Consider the following 22,959-nt stretch of genomic DNA (forward strand, 5'->3'; position numbering starts at 1 on the left):
TATGACACTGTATTGGTCTGTTGTAGCTAATTCTTTCATTCCTTTGCACATTCTAAGTGATTTTACAACCGTGCATACAAATTCTATAGACTTTTTAGTAAGACTAAAATTGTTGTTATCTAGCCCAATATCACCAGGATTAATTGTCCTCCCAAACATAAAAATGTTCCATGTCATTGTAGAAGCCATGAAGTGTATTTCAGTAATAACTGGATTTTGATTGATGGACATTTTCATCATGTAACCCATTTTTATAACTTCTTTAGGAACAGCTGTCTTTAAAAGAAAGAATTCTGATGGAAAGTGGCAAGGTATGTCTGAAAATTGTACATTTTCTGTTACAACAGCCTTCCAGAATATACCATAATATATATTCTCCTTTTTTGTCCAATCATCTTTGGTTCTTACTCTCTTTACTTCAACATGCTTGAAACGTTTTTTAATTTGTTTTCCTAAGGTCACACTATGAATATTCCCATCCATTCTTTTTATAATTTCTGAAGAAGTCAGGGCATTCTCTTGTGAGACTTCCACATTTTTTATTAGCCTTATAAAAAGAAAGGAAAAAAACAAGAAATGATAAGCAGGTAGGGAGTTGAATATACATGTAAAGGTATACATGTACATTTCTAATCATCCTTTTTTCTTCTATTAATCTGAGAAGTGCTAATACCTTTTGTAAAATTCCTTAAAGTTTGATTGAAAGTTTTCAGTGCATTTATTCATTCAGAGGAGACAGATCTGTGTTTAAAGGGGGATAATCTACTTTTCCAATCAAGTTTTTCACGATTTAAATTTGTATAATGTTTGTTTGATGTACTACAGGATTTAAGGATTTTTTTTACTGCAAATATAAAATGTCTCCATAAAAAAACCATGAATATTCTTTGCTTCTTTTGTTTTTATTTATGGATATAACAGATATTTTTAGACTTCTGATAAAAAAGAAAGTTTCAACTGTTAGTTTCATTTTGTAGGGCATCTTGATTTGGCAAACTCAAATGTTTATTCAAAATAACAGATTATTATTCAATTTATTTCTTGGAAAACATCATTCTTGTCAGCAGTATTTATTCTCAAAATTTATCAGTATGTTTCTCCTTTTTTTCAGTTTGTTGGAGTGGTGCACATAAATCTCATCAATAGAGGTAATCCCAGACTGTTCCTTTGTGAGTCTCACTATGCCTACCAATATATACAATGTACTTTGAACAGATACTTCAATTATGATTTCATAATTAGTGCTCCATCTGAGTAAGCATTGCTAACTTCTACCTAATTAATACAAACAGATGTACTGTGAGATGTGCTTGCAACATTCTGACTACAGGATATTTTTACACATTTTGTTCTCCTCAATAAGGAGAGTCCAGCAGGTGCTTAAAATTATGCTATAATTATTAAATATGTTTCAAGGTTTATATTTTATTTTCTCTGCTCTGTGTAAAATTATTATCCTTTATATACATGTAAGCAGTTTTGCATATGTGTATAATTGGCTGAAATCTTACAACATAGAGAAAAATACTAGTACTTGAGAGCAGTAGAGGACATAACTTCCTTTAGTTTTATACTTGTATGCTGGAAAAATTGACCCATTTCGCAAGTTGAAAACTTTAATGGGTTCCAAATGTATGTTTCCATTCCAATGTATTTAGTATCCAATATATTTAACATTTAATATGTTTTGACTCATGTACCATATTTATATATAGTCTTAGGAAAGAGTCCAAGTCATTTTTCAACTCAGTTTACTGTGTAAATTCAACAAGACACAAAATACAAATGGGAATGGGATATACCCAACTCAACACTATGTCTTCTCTGGTACATCAATTTTTCAGGATTATGATTTTTAACAGAAAAAAGCTTTATTTCATTATCCTAATCTGTTTTTCCTAATAGGTTGAAGGGAGGAGGGGGGGGGGGGGGGGGCGGGCAATGTTATCATATCAGTTTCTGTAAATGAAATTGAAATTGAATTTTATAGCACTGAAAATCCTGAAATCTCTCCCATTCAATTGGCTGTGATTTTTCATTTAATTCTGTATTTTATAAATTTATTAAGTGTTTATTCATGAAATATCAACAATATATATATATATATATATATATATATATATATATATATATATATACACACACACACACATGTGTATGATGAGTGGAGGCAAACATGAAATGTGGTTCAAAATTTATGTAATTTTATTTTAGCATGTCTCCTTATGCCACAGTAGTTAATTCTCCAAACAGTTAATGCTTACCACTCTGTGTAGTTCTTTTTTTCATAGGACATCTCAAATTTTTTCTTTCAAAAGTTCGCGCAATACTTACTATATTACTATGTATACAATATTCAATTCAAAATTTCCGCTCAAAATTCTCGGACTTTTTCGAAAACGTCAATGAAGTCAACGACGATCGAGTTGTCTAAAATCGGTTAAACTTTGAACTTTCGGCCGAAGAAGGGTGTGTTGCTGAAAAATGTTAGAAAACGCGTGAATGCGCCGAATATTCTGCAAGATTCAGCCTGATTTTATTTTATTTCAATAAATAACAGTCTCCGATGTCTGAGAAAAGCCGGACTTGAGCGAGAAACTCTCGTTACTAGTCAGAAAGTGCCCCTAAGCGGAATCCAACATGGAGGCGAGTTTCATGCCTTGTTATGTTTATAGTATAGTAGATATATATATTTTTTAACAATTAAGCTGGGGAGCGCCTATGGTTAGAATAGGTCCTCAGTATCCTTTGCCTGTCGTTTTTCAAAGGCGACTAAATGGAGCGGTCCTTCGAATGAGACCGCAGAAACCGAGGCCCCATGTCACAGCAGGTGTGGCACGATAAAGATCCCTTCCTGTTCAAAGGTTGTAAGCGCAGAGCATAGGCCTAAATTTTGCAGCCCTTCACCGGCAATGTTGATGTCTCCACATTAATGAAAAATTCTCGAGAATTTTTCATTAATGTGGAGACATCACCATATACAACAAACAAGCATATATGCGACATCTGAAGGTCATCGGTTGGTTCATAATATTGGTGTCCCCCCTTCACCGAAGGTAGAAATGTACATAGCAATCCTCATCCATGTCCCATATCTTTGTCATTGGTTGAGGTTTTATCACCATAAGCCGATATTCCCTTCACGAACTGCTGGCCTTTACCATTAACCTCGAGATTCTAGTTTACATCAATATCTTATCATAAAATGTCGGTTTATGTGTTCGTTCCATAGCTTTATTAGTTTGACTGCAGCTTGCATATACATGTATAATATTTGGCATGCAGATGCATTACTAAGTGACAATGTGTTACCTACAAATGTATCACTAAAACACACATACAACCTTGACCTCAAGGTCAAATACTAAGTAATTTATTTATGTTCACGTTAAAATTTACACTATTTTGCATGCAGACGCATTACTAAGTGACAATGCGTTACCTATCACTAAACCACACATACAACCTTGACCTCAAGGTCAAATACAAGTAAGATTACCTATTTGTGTGCACTTTTAAACTTCTTTGAGTTTGATGAGTAGTGTCCTTCTCAGGTGGCTTAATAAACACATTCACTTCATTAAAGTATAAATAACTCTATAATGTAAAACTGCAAAAATGAGATTGGTGGTTTCCGACCATGAAAACGACAAGATTTATTATATTGTTCTCAACCATCATTCATTTTTCATCTATACATTCATGTTTAATATATATAAATGTTGGTAAAAGTGGGAATGGTTATACACTCATAGTGCGTATGTCTACGAATTAACATCAGTTTATGAATTCGTCAATTGTTCACTGTTTATTATGTATTTGTGTAGCTTTTCTCGATTTGATAATGATCAGTAATTTGATACTTCTATGAGGTTATTGTCAGGGTCCCGGAAGTACACGGACCGGATGGGACCTTTGGCTCCCGTTCTATCAACCGGACCTTCCGTTATATCCACACTGCATTTCTGTTCAAACAATAAAAAGGTAGAGAATCCAGTAATATATCAAAATATGAAAAAGTAAAAATTGAAATTTAATTCTTATTTAGAACCAACCCACGCACATGGAGTTATACTATTTGTTTTACGTACCTTCAAATGTTTGATGACGGAATCTAAATTTTCCTGCGTGATAAAACAAACGTCTGCTGACCCGGGGGTAGGGAGGTGAGCTTTGGGTTCAAATTCCTTTCCATGCTCATGAATGTTAATTTTCTGGGAACCGAAACTTAAGGCTTTTCTGTTACCCTATCAAAGAAACGAACTTGAATAAAGTCAGGTTGGAGTCAGGACTAGTTAAATGCTGACTTTTATTTTATGGCTGTTGACTATAGAATTCAATATTACTTCAATATTCATAATAGAAACCTTAAAAGTGGTGACTTCCATTCCCAAAACCTTGGAATAGAAGTCGCATGTTTTGTCGATGTCTTTCACTGTGATAACAAAATGGTCTATCTTCTCTATTTGAAATCCACTGAGACGCCTCGCAAACGCCCCGTATAGTGAAGTCTATAAAAAAAAAATTAACACCATAAAGTGAAAAATTAATCATCAATAATTCTAAAAACATTTCAAGAAGCTATACAAAATTCACAACTCTTGTACACCAAAGCCCATCCGTCAGGCTAATTAAAGGGACATGGACACGATTTGAGCTGAATTTTTTTCCATTTCTATTAAGCCATCTATATGTAAACAAAAATATGGCACGACAAAACAACGAATTGTGAGTGTTGTATCTCACTTGTAACTCAACAACTGATATTTAAATTTTGGTTGACCTTTAGAAATATTTTAGTTAAGCATTGTAAAAAATAAAAATGGAAAAATAAAAATTGAAAATTTTAATTTTTATGCCCCTATAAGCATGTAGTGAAAGTTTCATGTTAAACCAAGGCTTCTCAACCCCTTGTGTAGTTTAGGCTAGAATTGCGTCATAATTCAAATACATATGTATTGCGCTTTGGTACAATTGTATTTTCAATATTATGTAGCGCTTCATGAACAGTACGCCAGCTTGAAGTGTTGCAGTTCATACCCTCATCATGTATTTTCAAAAATGATTTTTTTTTTAAAATTAACTTTCTACATTCATTTGTGTCGACATTCCCAGTTGTTTAAAAATACCTACCATAATTATCAAGATTCATCCTCACAATGTTTACTACTGCAGCGCGTTTATGAGGAAACGACTAAGGACTATCATTACAATTTATAAAGATACCAAATTCAAATGCCCCCCCCCCCCCCCAATATTTATCAGTGATCAATAATATTTGAAATATAGGGTGCGTACATCTCATGGCAGACGTATAAAGATTTTAGTAGTTATCTTCCGAAATCACCTTCTATGCCAAACAGCTAATGAATTTCCATCTGTTCTAAAAGGTGTATTTGTGACGTCATGGTCGCTTTTCACCTGCCATAACATTTATACATCGGCCACGAAAAACCTTCTTTTCCATCTGTTACTCCGCAACATGGAAATGATATTTTAGAAAACGCTGTGGAACATGTATCCACCTCTAAATAGTTCATGCTTTGAATATAATCATCTATTGATTGATTGATTGATTGATGTTTTCCACCACACTCAACAATTTTTCAGAGATGTACATTTTAACATCTAGTGACTTACATACATGTTTACAATGCACTGTCTAACCAGAATGTCCACTTGCCATCACTTTCGTGTATATTTTTCAAGAAATTCAGCAATAAAGGCAATATTGAATTCTTACAAACATTTTCAAAAAATGGATACAAAAATTTACTAAGCAGAAAGCGTATGTATCAAAGTAACGCCCATATTCTGCCATCATTCTCTCACCAGAGGGCGCGTTACGCAAGCTTCACATGTAGTGCGAGGAGTGCACGGTAGAGAATGATTCTACCATGCCAACGCCCGTTCTATCTTTCTCTGACGTCCGATTCCAAAATCTTTTAAGAAATACGACACAATTTAGCGTGTGTAACGTCCGTATAATTCAAGATATATTGAATATTGCAAGAAAAGTAATGATAAATACCTCTGAGGCCATGTATTTCATGCATTTAATTGTCAAATATGCAAGATCACGTTATAAAATGTAAACGAGAAATAGCACCGGTACCCCTTTTAAATAATCGGAGAGAAATAGACCACTACCTCACGGACGTATACATGTGTAAGTATATAGATAGCACACGTGTCTGTGTTTTAAAGTAAAATATCGAAGTCCTGATTCCATAATATGGGTATAGAAACAATGAACTAATAGAGGGTTTGCATTTCATACATATATTTAATTTTTACACTAGCGGTCCTCCTTACACATGAAGAATAAGCAAACATTGAAATATTTGTAGCGTTAGAATAGATGTCTATGGATTATCAAAATAAAAGAGGGTCGTTTAAAATTTGTGAATATATTTACATGTGAACACAGCTTTTAACTAACCTTTCTATGTGAAACCTGGGAAGTCCTCAATAAAGGGATCAGTCGATTCATGACTGGTGCAATTAAACCCGGAAGCAGAAATGTAACCTCGGCCGCATACTTCAGTTGATAAGGGGTTCTGCTACAAACCAATTCAAGTGCATGTTAGCTGTTTCTAAATTTATTCTATTTGTTTTATCTTTTTTCTTTTAAATCAAAATACGGAATTTGATTGATGAAAATCTGAAAACCTAGCTATCAATTAGGACATCGCTAAAAATGTCATAATACTGTTTTGTTTTGGGCTTTTTTAGAATTTTTTTTTTCGTCCAAAGTAGATTCCATCTTCGCTAGCCAAAAGTGTACGATCCGATCCGCTTCTCTACAACCCCTGGCTAGCGAAGATGAGTAGATTCGGGCATCTTGTTGTTAATCACATCTGTTCGTCTGTCAGTTGTGCGGACTCTCTCTCTCTCTCTCTCTCTCTCGCCGACCAAACCTACTAGTTAAGGCAATGTGTAGAAGAGAATACACACACACATATTATTCCAAATGCAAAAAAGTGCTATGTTAGCTAGATATAGCTATAGGAATGGTACGCCAAATTCACAAAAAGGAGCTAAACATAGTTTCACAGTTGATAAACTAAAGTTAACGATTCGTTAACTATAGTTTTCATCCGTAAAACTATATTTAACGATTGTAAACTATAGTTTACAAATGATAATCCAAGTTTATCTGTCTTTAAATAAACGTTAACAATATAATTTGCTGATAAATACAGATTCACATTTGTAAACTATAATTTACATTCGTTAACTATAGTTCACAATTGTTAATCCTAGTTTCACAAATTGTGATACTATATTTATCAGATAAACTATGTTTAACATTCGTTAATTATAGTTTTTGATCGTAAACTATAGCTAACTGCCATTTTTACTCATAAACTATATTAAACAAAACTGTGTTTATCACTTTTTTGTGAATTCGGCGCATCAAATGACTATAAACTATATCTTACAAACCGTAAACTATCATTTACATTCGTTAATAATAGTTTAGACTTGTAAACCGTAGTTTACAATCGTGAAACCGTATTTATCAGATAAACTATGTTTTGCAATCGCTAATGATTGTTTTCATTGTTAATTATAGTTTACGCTTGTGAAACATAGATTATCTGTTAACTATGGTTTACAGATGTGAAATATAGATTAACGTCGTTAACTATAGTTTACGGTCCGTAAACTATAGTTTACAGTCGATAAACCTAGTTTATCAACTGTGAAACTATGTTTAGCTCATTTTTGTGAATTTGGCGTGCCATATATAGGGATACCTATAAAAGTTTATCTAATACTCTCTTTCGAATTATGGGGGAAAAAAGGTTTTTGAGAGAGATTATTAGTAAGGACATGTCCTCTCACCACTTGTCCTCCCTAAGCTAATATTTTGCATCTGCATCTTTCACATGTTGTGTGTAAGTTGGTCACATTTATGAGGACGCAATGGTGAGGACATTTTTTTGTCCTCATAGTGCAATTCTGTCCTCACAACTTCTATTCATTGGTTGAAATTTGTCCTCACTGTACGCGTTTTACTGCCCCTTCCCCCCTTTCTCTCTTTAATAATAATAATGATTGGTTTTATATAGCGCCTTTTCCAGCGTATGCTGCTCAAAGCGCTTTACATTATTACCCCGGCAGACCTTATATCAATCTAGAACTTTCTCAGCTTCCTGGGAAGCATACAGTGCATGCAAGCAATATCTTTCACTGTCTATAGCCAGGTACCCCTTTTACACTTGAGTGAGGAAATTCATGTAAAGTGCCTTTCCCAAGGACACAACGTCGGCCCTACCGCGGCCAGGACTCGAACCCACGACCTTTCGGTCGAGAGTCTGACAGCCTAAAACCACTATGCCACCGACGCTAATCGTCATATCTTGTGCCAGGGCGTATTTTATGTATTTTAAAATAACTAATTTGTTCTTTCATCAAATATTAGAAATCCCAACATAAACCCCTCATCATTTTTAAGGTCAACGAATACCAAAGATTTTGGACACATCAAATAAAGTAAAATTTTACTGTGTTTATACATGGGATTTTCTATTCGGCCAAATAAGTTGAACAACAAAGAAAATCGGTCATTAATACGTACATGAAATGCACCAATAAATTTCTTATGAACTCTCAAGTAAAGATGCATTCATGAATGATAATGAAAGGTGGTTTCTTAGGAAAATTTTGTTCTCAAATTGAATTCTAAGCAATATCATTTTAAAGAATTTACAACTCGTGAAAAATTTATGGCTGTCATTTTTTGTGATTGTCCTATGTCCTCAAAACTTACAGGCAGTGGCATCGCTAGGGGTCAGGGTCGAATTTACACGTATTTACCAAATCAGAGAGAGAGAGAGAGAGAGAGAGAGAGAGAGAGAGAGAGAGAGAGAGAGAGATCTATGTATGTAATGATATGCACCACAGAGAGGTATGTATAGTTTACATATGATATATATCAATATGTCCGATAGTTAATTAATAATTATGTATAGCCTTATATGACAAATTATAAATGAATACACCTGTATATAATCTATGTTTTGTCAACAAAAGGGGTGTAGGCGTACTCCTATGGCGTGTAAAACGTTGCACTATTATACTAATCTTATTATTCATATTCAAAAACTTGTAATTTATATTCTAAAACATATCATTCATCGAAAAGTTGTTATTCATATTCGATAATTTTATCATTCATATTCAAAAACGTGTATAAAACCAATCAATCATTTAGGTACATACAACTGTTTTTCGATGGAAGTTTTCAAGCAAAGGTGTAATAATAATTACGGCGGCGTAGAAAGGCCAAGTAAAAAAAAATATTATTCGTTCGGACGAATTAGTAATTCGTTCGGACGAATTAGCAATTTGTTCGGACGAATTATTTATTCGTTCGGACGAATTAGCAATTGTTCGGACGAATTAGCTATTTGTTCGGACAAATTAGCAATTCGTTCGGACGAATTAGCTATTTGTTCGGACAAATTAGTAATTCGTTCGGACGAATTAGCAATTTGTTCGGACGAAGTAGAAATTTGTTCGAACGAATAAGTAAATTTGTTCGGGCAAATAAGTAATTTGTTCGGACGAATTTGTAATTAGCTATAAGGCAACGCCAATGCCGTAGTGAAACATCATAAAGTGGTGGTTGGGAAGCACAAAGCTTAAATTGGGGCACATGCTAAAATGGGATTCAATTCCAAAATTTTCCATATAAACATCATGAAGATGGCGACGGTAAATACAGTAAACTACATAACCACCCCAACCCCTGAAATAACAAGCTAAAATGACAAAAAAGTTTTTCGATAGGACAAAATGATATATGCTGTCTTTATAGAGAGTTCTGTAGATACATGTACATGTAGGTACATGTATACATACATATACAGAGATCTATAAGCTTGTAGGGAGGGTTGGCAGCGGATACTCGTCAGGGACGTAGCAACAGGGAGGGAGGGGGACAGGAAGGGCCTGGTCCTCTCCCCACTTTTTAAAAAAATCTTCCCTTTTTTTTTTTTTTTTTTTTTTTTACATATTAAAATTATTTTGGTCCGGCTGACCCCCCCCCCCCCCCCCACACTCCTTTTTGGCTGGCCTCCAGCTTCCCCCTTTCAAAAACGATGCTACGCGCCTGCTCGTGTCCCCATAACACTTTCAAAAGTAGGGAGTGGGGACAAGAGCATGTTTGTGCCCCCTCACTACACTTCTGGGAAATTTATGTTCTAAAATTGTTCTAGGCCCCTAATTGCTATAAAGAAAAATTGGTATAAAATTTGGATATCCAGATTTGCGTTGACAAAACTTTGATAGGCTCTGATTGGCGCATAATTGCATTATTGTCGTCCTATACAAAACTTTAGTTTCTTATTGAATGTGTTACACTCCGTTGTACAGAAAATTTTCATTTAATAAACTTTTGCCCGGGGAAGGGGCGGGGGAAGGGGGGTTTGAGGCCTACCTCAAACTTTTAAGACTGAGCAAGGTGTAGGGATTCCCACAATCTTTAGCTTGTTATTTCAAGGGTTGGGGGGGGGGGGGGGGTATGAAGTTTACTGTATTAACCGTCGCCATTTTCATGATGTTTATATGGAAAATTTTGGAATTGAATCCCATTTTAGCATGTGCCCCAATTTAAGTTTTGTGCTTCCCAACCACCACTTTATGATGTTTCACTACGGCATTGGCGTTGCCTTATAGCTAATTACAAATTCGTCCGAACAAATTGCTAACTCGTCCGAACAAATTACTTATTTGCCCGAACAAATTTACTTATTCGTTCGAACGAATTTCTACTTCGTCCGAACAAATTGCTAATTCGTCCGAACGAATTACTAATTTGTCCGATCAAATAGCTAATTCGTCCGAACAAATAACTTATTTGTCCGAACAAATAGCTAATTCGTCCGAACGAATTACTAATTCGTCCGAACGAATAATATTTTTTTTTACTTGGCCTTTCTACACTGCCGTAATAGAGAGCTCTGTAGATACATGTACATGTATACATACATATACAGAGATCTATAAGCTTGTAGGGAGGGTTGTCAGCGGGTACAGGAAGGGCCTGGTCCCCTCCCCACTTTTAAATCTTCCCTTTTTTTCTTTTTTTTTTTACATATTAAAATTCTTTTTGGTCCGGCTGACCCCCCCCCCCCCCCCACTCCTTTTTGGCTGGCCCCCAGCTTCCCCCTTTCAAAAACGATGCTACGCGCCTGCTCGTGTCCCCATAACACTTTCAAAAGTAGGGAGTGGGGACAAGAGTATGTTTGTGCCCCCTCACTACACTTCTGGGAAATTTCTGTTCTAAAATTGTAATTGCTATAAAGAAAGGTGGGCCTACTAGTACATCATAAAATTTGGATATCCAGATTTGCGTTGACAAAACTTTGATAGGCTCTGATTGGCGCGTAATTGCATTATTGTCGTCCTATACAAAACTTTAGTTTCTTATTGAATGTGTTACACTCCGTTGTACAGAAAATTTTCATTTAATAAACTTTTGCCCGGGGAAGGGGGGTGGAGGGGGAATTATAGAGTTATAGAAAACGCATTGCAGATCGTATCTATTTCAAACGCTCAAACGACATATATTCTTCTGAAATCTACGACGAACCGTACGCGTATCAATTCGAATTTTGTGATATGTTTTTATCATACATATAGTATCACCGTTTTCCAGAGAGAGAGAGAGAGAGAGAGAGAGAGAGAGAGAGAGAAAGAGGAACGATCCACGATCGGTCGCTTCTTCAGAAATATTTACCGGCATAGAAAACAAAAATCAAGTTGTAAAAAAAATCACCACAAAAATGTTTTAAAAAACAACCCAAAGACAAACCAGCACTAAGGCTAAACTACAAAGATCAAGAGGGGACCTGGGCGTCAACATGTACATACTGAAATCTTCAGTTTTTTCACGGAGCTACATGTATAGAAATACATCTGTTCCCAACGACAGTCAAGACTATGTTAAATAGTTAGATATATTACTCTTGTTGATATCAATAGAAAAGCATGTTTTAACAAAAACGAAATGTCAATAAACAGCTTAGCTTTCCGAGAATTCACTAATTTTTCCAAATGGTCCGACTTCGGATTTTAGATTTTTTTCTACCGCAAAAAAGTATAACTATTGTTGAAACTCGGAATAGAAAACAAGTGAAAATGAATTAACAGAGAGTAAAGTTGATTTCCTTGTGACAGATACATGAATAAATGTGAAAGTTGTGAAAACAATTTTCTGTTACGTAAATCTAGGCATATTTCAGTTGAAATGTCGATCCAAGCATAAGCCGTCATTGGTCGCGGCATTTGTAACACGTTTTCCAGACTCAAAACATGATTAATTAAAGGTTTGCGAAGAGCTCCTCAAAAGACAATACGCTCCGTCGATAATTTTTCACTCATAAAACGTCACGAGTTGTATGTTAAGTCCTGTATTTTAGCGTTCAGGGCCGTAGCAGTGAGCTGTTTTTAAACGTGCCAACGGGCCGGACCTCCATTTTTGAGGTCATACCCGAAAGACCAAAACATTACCCGTAGATGCAAAAAGAAAAAAGAAAAATAGAGATGTAGTTTTGATATAAATACAATTGACACTATGCCATAGAGAACTATGATCAGTATATTAACTTTTTAAAAAAAACCCATTAAAAAAAAAAACCAAACAAAAACCTGACAATACATAGAACACTCGTTGTGATCAAGAAACGATTAATAACCACAAGTTAAATACAGATTCCTCAGATGAGGGGGAAAACCCCAACAAAAATCAGACACGTAGAATGTCTTAATCTCAGTGCGCTTTGCACAATACACTGTTGATTTTGCAAATTTGTATCACGAATTCGATCGTAAGAGTCGGATGTAGCGTTCACACTGAAAGTTTCCACCCAAATGTGTAAGTCACGTGAAATCAACGGAAGTATTACTCTATATTGTATTTTCCTCCCATTCAAACTGCTGCACTTGAAATAACGAACAAATTAAACAGTTTATCATGCTTCTTTCTTTTCTTTTTTTTCTTTTTGGTTGCTTCCCCCCCCCCCCCCCCATGTCGCTGAAAGGAGCAATACAAATCAGCAAGATTGACCAAACCACAAGACCACGGTATGGATATAGCAATACCATAAATATTTGCAACTCCGAAATCAATGGGAATCAATTGGGATTTGACAATTTCGTGATTATGATAATTTCTAAATTACAAAGCCGTATTGATGGAGCACCAGTTGAAAGCCAGAACTTCAATAATTCTATAAAATGCTCTGTGATGTGGGAATCTCTACAATTACTGTTAGCGTCCGCAGAACGAAGAGGACAAATTAATTAATATTTACATTGTCATTGATCTGACGAAACAACTCTGCATACGGGTATTTAATGTAAATGTCAACTTTCTCACAGTACAGAAAGTGAAAGTGCGAAAGTAGACATCACCAACAAACGTCACGGCGAGAAGTCGGCGACTCACAAGCGCTTGGATATTCTACACTACTTAATTAATATATTTAGGATAAAAGAAATACTGCAATGCATGTTGTCTTCGTTATTTAAGCTTCCTTGCAATATGGTGATAATGTCATATTTCTTGTTTGCCTTCTCGATCCCGACTATATGATTGATTGTATACTGTTTAACGTCCCACTCGAGATTTTTTCACTCATTTGGAGACGTCATTATTGTCGGTGAAGGACTGAAACAACGTTAAGTCTATGCTCGGCACGTACGACAGAGAAGGATCTTTCTTATGCCACACCTGCTGTGACACGGAGCATCGGTTTTTTGCGGTATTCTTCAAAGGACCGCCCCATTTAGTTGCCTTTTACGACAAGCAAGGAGGTACCGAGGACCTATTCTGACCCAGATCCCCGCGGGAGTAGATCCATATGATGATGGTACACTCTCCATTTGTTGTTTCACGTCACATTCGAGTTTTTTTTATTCATGTAAACTAGAGGCTTCGTAAGTTTTAGATAACGTGCCACAAATTTTGACCTTATGCATGGTGTTCAAGGTCCTAGCAGCCTTCTGTGACACGTGATATCCGTAAAACCCGCGACTTTCACTTTCAAGGTTGAGCATTCACGAATGATATAATACTATGTTTATATTACTAGCATTTCTGAAAGTGTTCTTTATTTATTATTAGTGAAAATATTTATTATTAATGAAAAGAGATTTATTTTGATATGATATCCTTTAACTTTGGGATGAAGTTTGCAATAAGCCAAACATGGCTCTAAGCTATGGAGGATCTATTTGCTGCCAAGCAACGGAGCGTTATTTTTAATCAAAGCTTAATTAATTCAATCGATGTCTTAATCAACCGAATGAAATTGCCGTATTGGCGAATATTAATTTTCAGAGAAGATTTGATGATTTATTTCTGTAGCCGATACAAAATGAGAAAAAATTGACTTACCGTCAATTATATTATAACAAATCAGTACCGTTTATAATGATAATCTATCTATAGAATGGAGTTACCGGCAATCATTTTATAACAAATATCAGTACCGTTTATAACGATAAATCACTTATAGAATTGGACAAAATTGGTATGAAGAACTTGTCCTACTAATTTCAATTATTGGTGGGGTATATGCTCACCCGAGGTCTTTGTTCGATAAAGCGGATAAAGCTGGCGTTCTCTGCTTCCGCTCGAAGACCGAGCGTGTGCATATTTCCCGATATTTAGTTGATAAACACATACATGTACATATATTTGTCATATTTTACTGAATTGAAATTCCCGAAGTGCACACTCGTTTGTAGTCGAACTATACCCGACCTCGGAACGTTGCATGAAACCGGGCCTCGTAAGCTCGGGACATTTGGTCGTTACTTTAGGTGGGCATATTCTCCGTAAACAATAAATAGAAAACATTATCAAAGTATGCATTGTTTGATCAAGATGTCTACATCAGTCACACCGAGATATCTACATCAGTCACACCGAGATGTCTACATCAGTCATACCGAGATGTCTACATCAGTCATACCGAGATATCTACATCAGTCATACCGAGATGTCTACATCAGTCATACCGGGATATCTACATCAGTCACACCGAGATATCTACATCAGTCATACCGGGATATTTACATCAGTCATACCGAGATATCTACATCAGTCATACCGAGATATCTACATCAGTCATACCGAGATGTCTACATCAGTCATACCGGGATATCTACATCAGTCACACCGAGATATCTACATCAGTCATACCGGGATATTTACATCAGTCATACCGAGATATCTACATCAGTCATACCGAGATATCTACATCAGTCATACCGAGATGTCTACATCAGTCATACCGGGATATCTACATCAGTCACACCGAGATATCTACATCAGTCATACCGGGATATTTACATCAGTCATACCGAGATATCTACATCAGTCATACCGAGATATCTACATCAGTCATACCGAGATATTTACATCAGTCATACCGAGATATCTACATCAGTCATACCGAGATATCAACATCAGTCACACCGAGATATCTACATCAGTCATACCGGGATATTTACATCAGTCATACCGGGATGTCTACATCAGTCACACCGAGATATCTACATCAGTCATACCGAGATATCTACATCAGTCATACCGAGATATTTACATCAGTCATACCGAGATATCTACATCAGTCATACCGAGATATCTACATCAGTCATACCGAGATATTTACATCAGTCATACCGAGATGTCTACATCAGTCATACCGGGATATCTACATCAGTCACACCGAGATATCTACATCAGTCATACCGAGATATTTACATCAGTCATACCGAGATATCTACATCAGTCATACCGAGATATCTACATCAGTCATACCGAGATATCTACATCATTCATACCGAGATATCTACATCAGTCATACCGGGATATTTACAGCTGAGTAGAGTAGAGTAGAGTCAGCAGCTTGATAGTTGTGTAGACTTCCCAACAAACGGTCAGATCCTTCAACTTTCAAACAATGTCGAGACTATGAAATATGTCAGTGACAGGATGTTTTGAATGAAAACATAACAAATTGACCGATAGATTTAGGAAAGTTTATTTATATTCTTATTTTGTAGACGTCGCGTAAAAAAACCCACCCACATTTCATGCAGACCACAGTTTCCCACTTCATTCTTCCATCATTAGCCATTATTAGTTCTATAACAATATATAGTTGTATTTTCAACAAGAAAATCACGATACATCTGGAATGATGGTGTAAAAAAATAAATAATAATAACAATAAATAAAAAATAATCCACTTATACATGTATACCGGACATTAAACAATTAGTAAAACTAAAAAAGATATAAAGAATCTATGAACTTTGGTGATTGACGTCATGTCACTATTTAGAAAATTTATCAATGATTAAAAGAAAGCTGTATGAAAGGTGAAAATAACGAACAGTGATCAATCTCATAACTCCCATAAGGAATACAAATAAGAGAGTTGGGCAAACACAAACCTTTGGATATACCAGAGGTGGGATCAGGTACATAGGATGAGTAAGCATCCCCTGTCGACCGGTCACACCCATCGCGAACCCTATATCTTAATCAGGTAAACGGAGTAATCGGTAGTCAAAATCAATGTGTCATGAACCGGTATGAAACACGTCAGACAGCATTTGACCCAAATGATAAGTTGCATTGGCAAACTGGATCATTATAACGACCATAGAAGAAATATTAGATTGAGCACTTAATCATTATAGGTTATTAACTAAATATAGGGAAATATGCCTGCCCGAGGTCGATGCGTGGTAAAGGGTTCCGAACTTGTGTGGTACGCTTCCGCACAACGACCAAGGGCAAACATAGTTCCCGATATGTAGTCAATAACCTCTTTATAAGAACTTATTTTCAAATTCTATGTTCTTCTAATTATAGAAACACAAATTCCTTTACATGGAGTGTGTACGGCCTTGTAAACAGATTTTACATCATAATAATTGAGTTATCAATCGGATCATGCGCACGTCCTTTTCCGTAACCGGTAAGTTTACGATTGATTGAGTTATATGAGCAGAGGTGACGTCATAATTAAGTTAAAGTACATGTAGTCCCCGGGTTTTTATGGCTCAGTGAAATCCTGGGTACTCTCTTTAGAATGTATGTGAAAAAATCTCAGAATATGCAATAAGCAACATTACAGCACAATATCAAAATTTATACAATAGTATTGTTTAATCTGATATATTCATTCAACATTGTGTGTGTGTTTGTTTGTGTGCATGTACGTGTGTGTTATTCTTGTAAACCACTGTCGTCCAAAGAATTCGAGTACAAGGGCGTTGGGTCGTATACATTCTTCTCCATTCTTTGTTTTTTTTAAAAATAAGTATGATTGTTTGAATGAATATGCCAAATCATGATTTGATACATTTGATTGATTTGTCAGAATATGGAGCGCGTAGCAACTGACGTTATATTTTGATGTCATAACTCTCTATTTCAGTCTGTGTAGATAATTAATTTCGTATGCATACTCCGATTGGTCAATGAGCGCTAGTGTATCTCCTTGACCAAGAGTAGTATCCATTGTAGTTTTATTAGTGATTCAATGTTTTGTAGTTGGATATCGGATTTATTCCACTGAGATAGGATTATCAAAAAATATTCGCTCTCGTAAAATATATTTTCAAAAGCCAATTTTTCTGTTTATTACAATTTCTTTGGTTTTAAAGCACGTTTACTTCAAACCTTAATGACATCACAATCAGTACTTCACGTCACAAATAGTTGTGTTATTTTCACAAGTGAAAAACATAATTTTTATTCTATGGATAAATCATAGTATTTCACTGTTTAAAATGTAATAGATTATTTACTTTAACATTGCGTTAAACAATAACAATTGCCTCGAACACTTTGAAATTTATTGAAACTACTCAACATGTTGTGATAATGACATACAATTACATGTAGTTTTGCGAATACCAGAAAAATACTTAAAGATGAAACCTTTGAAATCACGCGCTGCTTTGTGACGCCTATTCTCCCCAAGTAATGATATATTTTTCGGAAACGCACCACGCTATTATTGACAGAACCAAGAATTACCAAAGATCTCCCTATGCAAAGTTTCTCCTGTCCTATCTTGACTATGGATAAAAGATCTATCGTGACGGACAGTTTACCCTCCTAAAGAAAACTAGTTCTTTAAGATTCTGATAAGGAAGAAATTTTGAATACGTATTTTTCATCAATTTCAAATATTGAAAATTCATACCAAAAGCTACCTGAAACATATTCTTTGAATATCAAAAGGGGGAAAAATCAAGGAATGCTTTGCATCAATTCTTCAAACCAAGCTATCGTTTTTGATGAATGAAGGAGATAACACGAATTGAGTGTTATTGATACGTATCCTTGGGGTGAATTGCGTATCGTGCAACATCAATACATTACTGTACCATAATAACTTCATTTTGTCTGCAGCTCACAAATTTATCAATGAAGCTGGTAATTCAATAATTCCTAACTATCAATATACACCGCATATGACCGATTTTTAAGATTTTTATAACGTTATAAATGTACTAGAGAAAGCCGCAAGTTTGTTGTTGTTTTTTAAATTTACTTTTCCAGTTTTTGGAATAAATGCCTAGATTCTTTGTACATGTATCATTGGGTCATTGGATATTTGATAAACAATGAAAGCTTTGGAATAATTTGTATAATGGGTGAACAACCTATCTATTCCTTATTTCTGTTACATTTTCAACAATGAAATACTGAAATTTATCCATTGAATAAAAATTGATATTTTCACAGATATTTCCACACTGTGAAAATAACAAAAGTTTTACTTGCCGCGATAATTTATCCGCGATTTTAAGATCACCTTCATTTTATGCTATATAAAATTAATTTAAAAAAAATGTTTTTTGCTATTTGAATACTCAAAACTAATTTGATTTTCACTTTGGGGATGGTGTGGGGTGGGGTGGGTGGTGGTTGCTTGATCCGCCTATCCGGTAGAGCATAGCATGTCCCAGATGACGTCATGTCATATCGATTGACATAGATTACAGGGACAACTAAAGGTACTGAAGGAAAAACCGAAGAAAATATAATAAACAGAAAATTTATTGTTTGTAAACTCTCAGTGAACGTATGCAGAGATGATATCTTTCTTCTGACTTTGACTATTTCCTTTTATATACGTGTTACCTTTAGAACCTTGCATCACACTCGTGAAAATATTAAAAAAAACATCTTGTCTCACTCATGAAATGAATTCTATATCTAACAACAAAACATTAAACATCCTCGATATTTTTTGTATTATATAGGTTTTTATGTCGGTGCTTTGATTGAGAAATGTAATACATTGTGAGATTATTACTGACAGTGTATATTTATCTATATATATATAGTTGACCTTCGTAAATTAGAAATAACTGTCCTTTGAACTAACCAATATGGATTATGAAATGGATTGTCCACTCAGCATCATTAGGATACTATTCTGATGGCAAATTTTATTTTACTATGGCTTTAAAATTAATGGAATTGATTCCTCCGGGTAAAATAACGTAGTTATGCCTGCACACTGTAATCCAGTTCTTGTGTTGCACTCTGTCAGGGCATGAAGGTTGATCACAATGTTAGCAGCCCGATAAAACCGCCCAATGAGGGCTTATAATGAGCCTTCTATCGGATAGATTTCGGCATCACTAAAGAAATTGATCGAATAAATACGGACTACTACTGCATACTCTGTTAACCATCGTTAGATATCTTGAAATTAATATTCTGTTTTGGGAAAACAAACTTTAAGTTTGGTTAATTAATCTAAATGCGTGTTTTTCGCAGAAAATGTAATCGTTCAAAATATATAGATATGACATTCAATAAATGCGAGAAATGAATACCACTGAAATATTGAATTACAATAACAGGGAAAAAAACTTAAATTGATGAAAGATAATGTATAGTCAGTACTTACGAACGATTTTCTCAGACTGAGGAGAAATAAACATCCACCATTAAGCCAATATCTCTATTTAAGCTGAGATTGCGGGATCGAGCGTGGGCTTAGATCATATACAGCGCATGTCAAACCCGTCTGATCGATCAATAGTTCTCACTGTAAGCATGGTTACCATTCTCCAATGAAAAATATTATCATCTCAGAGTCTTACGCGTAACTCAAAACCCAACGAAAAAGTGTTTACTTTTATCATTCTTCATCATTTAAGATGTGATACAAACGAGTTTTGTGTTAAGATGAATGACTGTATAGGAATAGGGTCTCCCTAATGTCGCCTGTCCATTCAGTGATGCATGCGTCTTGTTTGTAGTGGTCATCGATTTTCATTCCTTAATGATTGACAATGCAGCTGACAGGCGATGTTGATATTTGGTTCCTATTAACGAGACATTTACATTACCAAAGACAGGTGGTAAGCTACGCCGTTCAAAATTGCTTCCTTGTTGCATTTTGATTGGTGAAATATGTGAAACGAAATTCAGATGATCACGCAATGCGTTCAAAAATTAGAAAGAAATTGATTTCTGTCATATCTAAATATTCCATAAAAAGAGCGTGGATGCAAGTATAAAAAATGTTAGAAAATACAATTTTTGTTTTGCGAAAGAGACTTTTCAAAAGGATTAGATTTGTATATACATGTATAAGATAGACATGTGAGAATATAAAGTTGAATTTTGAATACTAATTTTGAAAAGCTATACAGACTTTTCAACATTGAAACATGCAATCTAAAGGAATTGTATTTTAGGTAAAAAGTCTATATAAAATGCTAGTAAAAATGTCGATTGTACAATGACCTACAAGGATCACATAAAAATTAACGAATTGGTACTTCGTTTGGACAAATTTAATTTTTCATCCGGTCAACTAGATTCTCTTTTCGGTCGAATTAACACTTTGTTTAGAGTTTTTCGTTCGAATGAAGTATAGTTTTTCCATTCGGATGTTGTTCTTCATTCAGGCAAATTAGTTGTCCGTTCGAACGAAAAACTAACGCGTCCGAACACAAACTACTGATTTGTTCTATCTTTGAAATATCCTATTTGAAACTAAGCTAAACTACTAAATCTAGAATCATATTTAAAACTAGAAAATATCCTACCTCAGGCGATATTTGAATAATAAGCTATGAATCACCCCATAATAGACAGATATGATGATACACTAAAACAAAATGATCAACCTAAACCGCGGTACATGTAACTAAATTGGTAATTTATTTGTTTTTGTGACAGTAATTTAGACGACTAGTTCAACAATTCGCTATGGTGACACTTTTCCGATAATTATTGTCGACTCGCAAGATAATTCAATACTCTTGAAAAATTATAACAAGTTAAAACAAGTAAGCGTAAAAATGCTTTCACGTCGGAAATGCTCGATCCGATTAACAACATGGTGATCTGACAAGTCGGCATAATGTTCTGACAATTCAGCATAAAATTGCACCTTCTACAGAAAAAATAAGAAACACAAGATGTCTGATTTTTGTTAAGGTGTAAAAGATTTGAATGCAATGGGTGATTGCAATGATTTTGAAATTACTAGGAAACATATCGTAGTGGGTTTTTATGATACACTAAGAAACTTATCGAAGTGGGTTTTTATGAGATACATGTACTAGGACACATATCATTGTGGGTTTTTATGATATACTTGTAAACTTATCATAGTGGTATTCTGATTTTATAACACTTTCTCACGTTGTTTATCATTTTCTACGACAGCCTTGTTTGACACTGTTTGGCAATATTATGTTTGTACGGTACAGTACAGTGCCGTGATTGGTTGGACGTCTCCGTACAGTAATTCTATTGGTTAAACCCCATCACGCGTTATACATTGTATTTCAGAACCCTACATATACAGCGCAAGCGACATCGATTTCAGATACATATGTAAATACAAGTTTCATTGGCGGCAACATTCAAACTCCTATCCTCGGATACGATCCAGATTTCAAGATTAGGTTAGAAGTTTAATAAGACATTTATCTCCCAACACACTGGCCACCTGTTAAATACTTTATATCAACAAATATTCCTTTAACAAGTAATTTCCCTTTTTGCACTTAAACCTGTACGGCAGACATCTTAGACCATATGAGAGTATTTGCGAGATCACCTGCCAATTGAATGAAATAACATGTATTGAATTAAAACATTAATTACCTTCACTTATAGTCATATCATATCAAACCAGAGACCCCTTTGGTTGGTGAATTCATTAACAGTACAGGTCTGAGAGCCCCTGACCCGAATTTGAGTTCTACTATTGTTTAGTCCCCACATCTCCCTCGCCATCCTTTGGGGAGCTTACAATATACTAGGAAACATATCGTAGTGGATTTTATGATATACAATTTGCAGAATTCAATAACATGAAATGTACTTTGAAATTAGAACTGAAATTTTAAAATGTTTTAGAAATAGCATTGGTTAATGATATGAAAGCCCTTTCTGATATTATATTCTACAACTTCTTCAAAATACAAATGTAAACATAATCTTTTCAATACTGTACTTTGAAATTAGAACTGAAATTTTGAAATGTATTAGAAATAGCATTGGTTAATGATATGAAAGCCCTTTCTGATATTACATTCTACAACTTCCTCAAAATACAAATGTAAACATAATCTTTTCAATAATGTACTATCAAGTAAATATATGGGTTTCAACCCATTATTGAGAAAGACAATTTCTCCTGAAAATAGCTTCTTTATCTGGAAGCAATGGGCGGACCCTATTGTGTGTGCATGGGTCACATTTCGGGCGAATGTGGACGTTATCAGCACATATTCCTTTCTTTCCTCTTTTGGTATGCATGTAAGCTCATTATATAATCTGAGTTCAGTACATCTTTATCTGTGTTGAATTTTTAAATTCTTTTTTCGACTACATATTGAAACAAATTAGTATTTTAAAAACTAGATATATCA

General features: G+C 34.9%; 1 protein-coding gene across 2 annotated transcripts; it reads right to left on the minus strand.

Annotated features, from left to right (window-relative positions):
- Positions 1-3,619: 3,619 nt before the first annotated feature.
- LOC130054299 (glyoxalase domain-containing protein 5-like) lies at positions 3,620-20,106 on the minus strand. 2 transcript variants are annotated; one of them, XM_056163641.1, is made up of 5 exons: positions 19,971-20,106; positions 6,443-6,560; positions 4,368-4,511; positions 4,092-4,247; positions 3,620-3,965 (listed from the first exon to the last, which is right to left on the minus strand). In XM_056163641.1, exons 2-5 carry the CDS (start codon positions 6,491-6,493, stop codon positions 3,849-3,851), a joined length of 468 nt encoding a protein of 155 aa, XP_056019616.1. In that variant the 5' UTR covers positions 6,494-6,560; positions 19,971-20,106; the 3' UTR covers positions 3,620-3,848. The 2 variants fall into 2 exon arrangements, with proteins under 2 accessions (XP_056019616.1, XP_056019615.1); XM_056163640.1 differs by having other exon boundaries at positions 6,443-6,563; positions 19,971-20,044.
- Between the last annotated feature and the right edge of the window lie 2,853 nt (positions 20,107-22,959).

The sequence above is a fragment of the Ostrea edulis genome, chromosome 4 (assembly GCF_947568905.1).
Source record: "Ostrea edulis chromosome 4, xbOstEdul1.1, whole genome shotgun sequence".
NCBI lineage: Eukaryota > Metazoa > Mollusca > Bivalvia > Ostreida > Ostreidae > Ostrea > Ostrea edulis.